Source organism: Amphibalanus amphitrite, unplaced genomic scaffold (assembly GCF_019059575.1).
Source record: "Amphibalanus amphitrite isolate SeventyFive unplaced genomic scaffold, NRLGWU_Aamphi_draft 001198F_arrow, whole genome shotgun sequence".
Classification (NCBI taxonomy): Eukaryota; Metazoa; Arthropoda; class Thecostraca; order Balanomorpha; family Balanidae; genus Amphibalanus; species Amphibalanus amphitrite.
Window position 1 is genome coordinate 89,558 of NW_024882692.1, and position 8,524 is coordinate 98,081.

Sequence of the window (8,524 nt, forward strand, 5' to 3'; positions counted from 1 at the left end):
CGGTCGACGAAACTTGTACGGACATTCCGTACAAGTTTCCGGGCCTTCCAAAACTTGTACGGACACTGTCCGTACTCCGTAGTGTCCGTAGTGGTGGCGACGCCCATGGTTGACACTTGGGCTTGATCCCTCAATGTCACCGAATGCCAAAGTCCGAAGTCACCCATGTGGTCACCATATTCAAGACGGCTAGCGGTGAATGTAATGATGACGTTTTCTCGTTTTGATCGGCCCGTGCAGTGGCTATTGAGCTATAGGATGATCGAACGAAAAAGGCGAAAACGGAAAATTTCTGTTTGTCAAGCTCACCAGAGCCGAGGTCATCAAGCTCAGAATAACCGATAAAATTTCATATGACAACTGAAAATATATTCATGAGCATTTCGTTTCGTTCGCAGATGCGGCAGATGCAGTGCTGGGGGACGGCTGTATGGTGAGCAGCGAAATAGTGTTTTTCAAAAATAGCAGTGTTTTAGATAAAATCACAAAGTTCCTTTTCTGGCGCGTTTGTTTCAAAAACCGCGCCCAAATATTCACACGCGCATTCTCCAGTGTGAGTGGCAATATCAATATTCACGCTCCAAGAAATCGAAAGGTACGATTAACAATTTATGATATAACCTGAAACTGAATCTACAAATTAATAATTTATCGATTGCTTTATTACGAGCGAGCGAGCGAAGTGAGTCTTTTCAATATAACTGAAAAATCTCAGTGTGAGCGGCCCGTCCCGGCCTGTAACGCTTTTGAGAGGCTTATATCCTTATATCTCAGCAACCGCTGGACCGATTGGCCTGCGGTCTTTTTTGTTGGGTAGCCCCATCCCTTCTACCCCGTAATTGACTACTTTTGCTACATCTCAGTGACCGCCGTGGCACGTGCCACGTGAAAAGTCAAGGGTGTTCAAGCTGTTTTGCAAAAGTAGTGATTTTGAGAGGCTCATATCTCAGCAGCCGCTTGGGCGATTGGCTTGCGGTAATTTTTGTAGGGTAGCAGCATCCCTTCTACCAAAACAAAAACGGACGGTAGGGGTCGGGGTCTACGCAACAAGCTGCTTAGCGTGGGCTCCGGCTCTGTCAATCCGTCCATTCAAACATTCGAGCTAAATTTATAAAAAAAAAATAGGATACTCCGGATGCATGTGGGTCACTCCCAGTGCACGTGCAAAATACAACAATAAGAGGTGTCAAATTTGTTCCCATTTTAATAACTCGGTAATTACTGGGGCGATTTCGCTGAAACTTGGCAAACAGGTAGGCACCCACCAGACAATGCATTCCCATGTGTTGCGGTTAAGGTGCTACCTACTTCACGTGCGCACGTGCAGGGGGCGCTTCCAGATCTCGAGAACGGCTGGGCCGATTGCGCTCAAATTTGGTACACGGTTGGGGACCAGTTGTAGGGTGCCGTGCAAAGGTCAGTTTGGACCCCGTTTGCACGTGCGCACGTGCAGAATACTGCTTCCAGATCTCAGGAACGGCTGGGTTGATTGCGTTCAAATTTGGCACACCACTAGCGACCGTTTAGAAGGGTGCTTTGCGCAAGCCCGTTGGAAGTACCCTCTCGCCCTTCCGCACGTGCAGGGCTCACTATCTCGCTCGCTCGTTCTTCGCCCAAAAGGCGTTTTACTGGTATTATTGCCAGGGTTACCAAAGCTTGGGATTTGTCCCAAGATCTTGGGATATTGAACCCGACCTTGGGACCTTGGGATTCAACAGCAAACCTTGGGATTTGTCCCGAGCTTTCGACTCCCGCTAATTTTAGCACATTTTTTTAATCATTGGGAAAAGGAAAAGTATTAATAAAGACCAAACAAAGGAATCAGGAACACATCTAACAAACTTAATTGTTTTTTTTTTGTAAACCGTCCTTTTTGGACGAACACAACCGAGCGTTCTTTCGTTTGGTTTCACTGTACCTTACCAAGCAACCAACGAAGCACGAATAAGTTATCCTTATTTGACGCGTCTTCACTTTGTTTCTCTCGTCTCAGCTCTCAAGTGAGGCAGTTAGCGAAATACCCAGTGGCTTCCGCGTCGGTTAAAGGAACTATCCCACCTTCTAACAGGGCATATTTTAACAAATTTTTACTGCGTCCCAAAGTTGAGCAGAGGGCACGTGCTACGACTAAGGGCACAGGGCAGGGAACAGAGTAGGACACTGAGGAGGGCCTCAGTGCCCTCTTCAGTAGGGCACAGCAGGTTACAGTGCATGGCACAGGACATTTTAGAGAGAAGGGTACAGGTCAGGGCACACAGCAGGGCACAGGTCAGGGTACCGGACAGGGCACAGGGCAGGGACGCAGTGGGTCAAATCAGCAGGGGCTACGTCCCAAGGCGAGCGGGCTGCGTCCCAGAATGGGACGCAGTAAGTGCCTTAAAATATGCCCTGCCTTCTAAAGCTGTCTAAAGCTGTGTGAGCTGTCCCAATATTTGTTCGGGTTATCGATGCTAGTCAAGAGCGCACATTTTGGATGGTTTTGCCGCCAGACTGAAACCGCGTGAAACGGGAAATAAACGTAAAACCCAGACAGGTAACTTGCTGTGTCTCTGTACCTATGCCGGCCTGCGTGTGTAACTGTGCCGAATGCAAGTTATGTTAACGATATTGATTTATTTAGTCAACCAAAGATTTGGAAATACGTCAAATACACTTTATTTGCTCTATATTTGGTTTCTATAGACCCTGGGATGCACATTGGGCTTTGATCCTGTCGACCTTGGGATATGGAGCTCGATTTTGGGAAATTCGCGCGGCGATCTTGGGATTTAGAAAAATTCCCGTTGGTAACCCTGATTATTGCAGTTTTAGGGTCTTGCTCGTAGGCTCTTAGTTGCAGTACCCTTGGTAGGTATCCTTGAATTGGAATCCGAGATCTTTTCAATTTCAGTCCAAGTCGGGGAGGTTTGGTCAATCGTTTTTTTTTAGCACGTGCTATTTTTGTTACACGTGCCGAAAATGGCAACGATTCTGCTATTTTTGACAACGATGAAGCCGATTTCACTCCTCAGCGAGGAAATCACGATTTTGGAAAGATAAGAACTGATTTTCGAAAAGAAGTGCTGCCACCTGGTGCAAGGAATAATTTTTACCATCCATGTTTTCTTTGGCATAGATCTGGTAGACCTTCTGGAGCTTTACAGCAGGGCTGCGGAGTCGATGGATTTTCGGCGACTCCGACTCCGACTCCGACTCCGGCTTTCAAAAACCAGCTCCGACTCCGACTCCGGGCAGAATTGTCGACTCTGACCGACTCCAACTCCCGACTCCGACTCCGCAGACCCAGCAGGGCTGCGGAGTCGACAGATTTTCGGTGACTCCGACTCCGACTCCGGCTCGGGTTTCTAAAATCGACTCCGACTCCGACTCCGACTCCAATCACAACTGTCGACTCCGACCGACTCCGACTCCGACTCCGACTCCGACTCCGCAGCCCTGCTTTACAGCTTATCCCCCTGTCAGTAGAATTATATGGTGCCATCAACAAGGAATTAAGTATTTGACGCGGTAATATTACAGGACATGGCAGACCCACGTGTACGCACATTGAAAATCAAGACGGGCATTGTCAAACGGTTGACAAAAGAAAAAATATCATATGAGGTAGAGTCTGAACAGCAGAAGAAACGAATTGAGCGCATGAAAACTGAAGGTAGGTCAACCTGTACCTCTCCTCACCCTTGTCATACCCATAGAGATATATATACATATGTATATGTATATATATCTCTATGGTCATACCTATATCCTGTACGCCTTGACTAGTAAAACCGAGGCTTACACTTACCACAATTTTCCATAATTGGTTATTTACATTTTGCAAACACACTGGAAAATGAATGAGCCATGTCCTGTAAATGGAATTTGATCGTAAGGTGAGCTTCAAGCTATGACAAGCACCATTAAACCAATAATTTCATTCCTTTTATCCTAGGCAGATAAATTCCATTGAATTTGATCATCTTCCCTGACCTCAGAACATGTTTGCAGGCAAGGATGACTATGACATCAAGAAGCAGGAGGAAGTGCTCCAGGAATCAATGATGATGGTGCCTGACTGTCAGAAGAAGCTCGCGCCCGCTGTCACTGAACTTCAGGTGAGGTGACTATTTGTATGTGTCCACTAAGCCTGAAGCTCGTTTTCCGTACGTCAATAGCTTGTGTTGTCTAATGTGCTTTGCTACCTTCTTGTTAAAAATAGGAATGGAATTTGTGTTGCTGTTGATAGTTTTGGATGCACTTGGCAAAACGTACCTTCATTGGATTCGCCTATTTACAATGCATGGTCGTATAATGTTTATATTATTCTTCTGCATTTAGCCGAAATGTTCGTCGTTTAGTTTCCATCATTTTCCGGTAGTGGAATTTTCGTTATTTTTTCACGAGTTGTTTTGCCTATGTTGTGTAGCATTCCACAGTCAACAATTGACCGTTCTTTCGAATGCTGTTGGCAGAAAATTCTGGACGAGGAGGGCGACATGGTAGAACTGGAGGAGTATCAGCAGGCTGTGACTATTGTCGAGGACGCCAAGAAACATCTGGCCGTGTAGGGCGTTCGGCCCGCCGCCCAGTGCCTTGCGCGTTCACCTCTTGTTACACTCGTCATTCCGAAATAATCGTCGTTAATTTAAGTGATTTGGTGTGTGAGTTGTCAATAGTTTAGTGACTAAGTCGTCTGATTTCTCGCGCACTAACGAGGTTCGAGTCATGTGGCATCAGAGGCCACCTCCGCGGCCACCTGGTGGATACTCCGTGCCATCTAGCGGTGTGTTTAACATTCAAAACTTCAGCCGTCCACCGCCGGGGCTGGCCGCGCCCCGACCGCCCGGGCCCGGACTCGGGCCGTCGGTACCTCCCGGAGTTGGGCCCGCGCCCAGTTTTCGACCGTCATTCCCTCCCCCGCCTTCAATGCCGGCTGCGGCAGGCTCCGGCCCTGTTCCATTTGGAGCTCCGCCAGACCGGTCCATTCCTCCGCTGGACCGGTCTATGCCCCCGCCGGGCCGGTCAATGCCTCTGCCGGGGTTTGGAGCCGGAGAGCCGCGCCCGCCGCGACTCCCCACAGCTGCCCTCTTGCCGTCCGGTGTCGGCAGACCGCCGGTTCCATCCGCACCACCCCGCCCTGGTCTGTTGGCGCCACCCGGCCGCGAACAGCCTCCCTCGGCCGTGGGAGGTCCACCGCAGGTGACCGCCCTACCGCCCGGTCCACCGGCGGCGGCACACGGGCCTGTCCCCTCCCCGGCCCTCCCCGGCAGCGGGGCGATGGGGGAGCGTGGTACAGAGGCTGGTAGTAGCCGTGGAGCGATGAATTCTGCTACGGAACGCTGGTTGGCGGCCTGGGCCGAGCGGAGCGGTGTCGCGGCTAGATGCTCTGAGGAGGCAGCGAAAAAGAAGACATCGAAAACGGTAAACGTGAGTTAGTCATTTACTATTTTCTGGCTATTTGTATTGCGAGTGAATAATTTCTTTCGTTTTGTTGTCATTGAATTTTCGCATATCTGAATTCATTTGCTACTTGGCCGTCCTTCCGTTTTCTTTTTTTAATAGTGTAACGAATAATGAAGGATTCGGCGCATTCTGACTGCTTTTCTCCGATTTTGTTGATCGGCATCATTTCCCTATTCGACCCAATATCCTTGTACTGTTAGCAGCCTGACCTAACTACTCGTTCTTGCTCCCACAGTTGAGCAGCCTCCAGGCGCTATCTGAGGCAGAACTGGCGCGACCGGAGACGGCGGCACAGCTGCGGCGATTGGTGGCGCAGCGGCGCCGCCGACGGTCAGCTGATCGTAGGCGGCGGCAGGCGGAGCGGCAGCGACTGCAGAGGAAGCACGCTGATATCGACGCCTGGCAGGCGGCCATCCAGCGGCGAGCCGCCCGTGAAAAGGAGGTACGGAACGGAGGCGGGCTGAGGTGGGGTTGGTCCACGTTTTGTATCATGACTGAGGTGCTACTCAAAACAGTTAAGGAACGTTGGTAAGAAATAGATCGGTACCTTCGGTGCTTTTGTTCTTACAAAAGCTGCATGATCCACTGGCAGGGCGTAATTTCGCTATTTTATTGCAATTGTTAAGAGACGAAGGACCACTAGCACGATGAGACCGGGTCTTCCAGGCAATAATCAGCAGTTTATCCCGCCCATTCTATCCTCAATATCTTATTTGTATAGGTATTTTCATTGCCTTCGGTCGTTTTTCCAACAGGAGGAGGAGATGAAACGGGAGGCGGACAAGGTTCTGGCCGAGGTGCGCAGGAAAATCAGCGACGTCGAAAAACAACTCGAGGTAAGAAGTGCTGATTTGTCAGATGTGTGACCCCACACTGTTTACTGACGCTTACTAAAAAAAAACGACTTATGCTCGGTTGAAAAATAATGTTACTGGTGTTTAAATTTACGGCAAACGATGGCTATGTAATGGGACGAAGACTTTTCCACCTAATTGAGGCTGTTCAGTAATTCCTTAACGGTAGTATGCGTTCCGTTTCTTTCGCTTCCAGCTTGCATGCTCCCGATGATGTGACACGTACTCTCACTGCTCATTGGTCCTATATCTGACCACCCACGACCGCCGCCTCCACAGACGTTGGACGAGCTGCGCACCCTGCGAGAGGTGCGTGACCTGAAGGCGCGCGCGGCGGGCCTGTTCAGCAGCGCCGCCTCCGACCAGCGGTTCGCAGAGGTGACGGCTCGTCTGACAGACCTGCTGGACCGCCACCTGCAGACCTACGAGACGGAGCTGCGCGCGCTGCAGGCCATGACGGCCGGCCCGCGGCCGCCGCCGCCTCCGCCACCGGCCGCCGGCGGTCCGCTGTCGGTCCTCAGGGCGCTGTTCGGAGCGGCTGGTGTGAGTCCGGCCGCCGCTGCCGCCGCCGCCGGCGGGGGGAGCCAATCGGAGGAGACCGACCACCGGATACACATGGTCGACTGGGAGGCCGACCCGCAGACGCTGCTTAATATCAGGTGGGTGAGTGTGGAATATTGAACATGATTGCTAGACCCAGACATGGCCCGGATAAGCAATACGCCATTGATCTGACATTATGTGAGTTATTATGGAATGCTGAATGGAGATATTGCAAGAGTCGTTTATATGTCAATCGCACAGCAGCTGCTCTTCTCAATCCAAAGACTCGTTATGTCGGAAGATTCATAATATCACATTACAACCCTGTCGCTTTTGTACCTCATTATTGTTTGGCTCGTCTACAGGTCTGACTGGGACCGGTACCTGGTCGGACCGGAGGACCCGCTCGGCTCGGCTGTGCCCCCCGCCTGGGTGACGCCGGCACCGCCCAGCGGCGACATCTGGGCCGGCTGCCTCGCCGCGTGACGAACTGAACCGTCCTGCCGCCGCCACAGTCGTCGCGTTTTGTCTCAGACTCCGCAGGCTACCGTACCTCCTCGCCTGTCGCTGATTCCTTCGAGTCTGCCATCACCACCGACGGTATCGCAACCACCAGCGTTACTGTCGCCGGGACGGCCTCTCGCCATCTCCTCTCCCTGCGTAGATACTGACTGCGGCTTGTTGGAACAGGCGATTATCACAACTGTTTTCGATTATTTGCAAATAAGACACATTTCTTGATAACACCGTTACGACGATACTTACATTTGGTTAGGCATGGGCTGTGTATGCATCATTGTTCATTTGCGACGGTCAATGATAATAAAATGTTCTTTAACACATGAGGGCTATTTTGTACTCTCATATACCGACAATTGCAGCGGCATCACAACCCGCGTACGTCATCGTAAAAAATCCACGAACCGAGGCCATTAAACCCCATAAACTCTTACCAAATCTGAGCACAAAGTACAGCCCTACTCGAGCTGCTCGAATAAACTACAAGTACGCATGGTACTGGTGCTTCAGCAGCACACGCACCCCGGCCGACTGCGTTTCGGAGTTGCCTAGAGGCTACCCGCTGCTTTCACAAGCACAGGCGTTAACTTGGGTCGGCAGGAGATCTGCACCCTAACCAACTGCCTGAGGTCCGGCTTCCTTATGCTTGTCTCCACGCCACACTGCTCTCTCTCTCTCTCTCTCTCTCTCTCTCTCTCTCTCTCTCTCTCTCTCTCTCTCTCTCTCTCTCTCTCTCTCTCTCTCTCTCTCTCTCTCTCTCTCTCTCTCTCTCTGCAGGCGAACCCATCTCGCATCGAGAATCCAACCAATCCTTGTGTGCACTGTCTCCCAGTCTGCCCTCGCCTCCCCCACTGCAGCAGGGTTACCCGGAGCTTCCAGCTGAACATAGCCATCTAGAGGACTGCAATGATCTGGCTACTTGTACGCCGTACGCTGATTGGTGGGATTACTGCAGTTGTTGCTTAGAATGCTCACGATGCTGATTTGTTTGTTTGTTTGTTTTGTTGGGTTAGGCCCTTTCGGTCCAATGAGACCATTTCAGAGCCAGGAGGATGATAGGATAAAGGGGGAGACATTGGTCTGGGCACGCACCCTAGTGAGTCGCCGGGGCTGAGCCCGTCCAGAGGACAGGCCACCCAGCCCCAAGGCACTCACTGCACCCG

General features: G+C 51.0%; 1 protein-coding gene across 6 annotated transcripts; it reads left to right on the forward strand.

Annotated features, from left to right (window-relative positions):
- Window positions 1-505: 505 nt before the first annotated feature.
- Window positions 506-7,684, forward strand: LOC122371046 (programmed cell death protein 7-like). Of its 6 annotated transcripts, none has more exons than XM_043347095.1 (8): window positions 506-595; window positions 3,520-3,652; window positions 3,991-4,097; window positions 4,455-5,409; window positions 5,681-5,887; window positions 6,201-6,281; window positions 6,579-6,958; window positions 7,208-7,684. In XM_043347095.1, exons 4-8 carry the CDS (start codon window positions 4,708-4,710, stop codon window positions 7,326-7,328), a joined length of 1,491 nt encoding a protein of 496 aa, XP_043203030.1. In that variant the 5' UTR covers window positions 506-595; window positions 3,520-3,652; window positions 3,991-4,097; window positions 4,455-4,707; the 3' UTR covers window positions 7,329-7,684. The 6 variants fall into 6 exon arrangements, with proteins under 6 accessions (XP_043203030.1, XP_043203034.1, XP_043203031.1 ...); XM_043347099.1 differs by having other exon boundaries at window positions 507-595; window positions 4,455-5,403; XM_043347097.1 differs by having other exon boundaries at window positions 594-682.
- The last annotated feature ends 840 nt before the right edge of the window (window positions 7,685-8,524 follow it).

Coding starts and splice junctions, on each gene's coding strand:
- LOC122371046 (XM_043347095.1), top strand. CDS start 4,708: ATGTGGCATCAGAGGCCACCTCCGCGGCCACCTGGTGGATACTCCGTG. Junction 5,410..5,680: donor AGACATCGAAAACGGTAAAC/GTGAGTTAGTCA, acceptor TTGCTCCCACAG/TTGAGCAGCCTCCAGGCGCT. Junction 6,959..7,207: donor CAGACGCTGCTTAATATCAG/GTGGGTGAGTGT, acceptor GCTCGTCTACAG/GTCTGACTGGGACCGGTACC.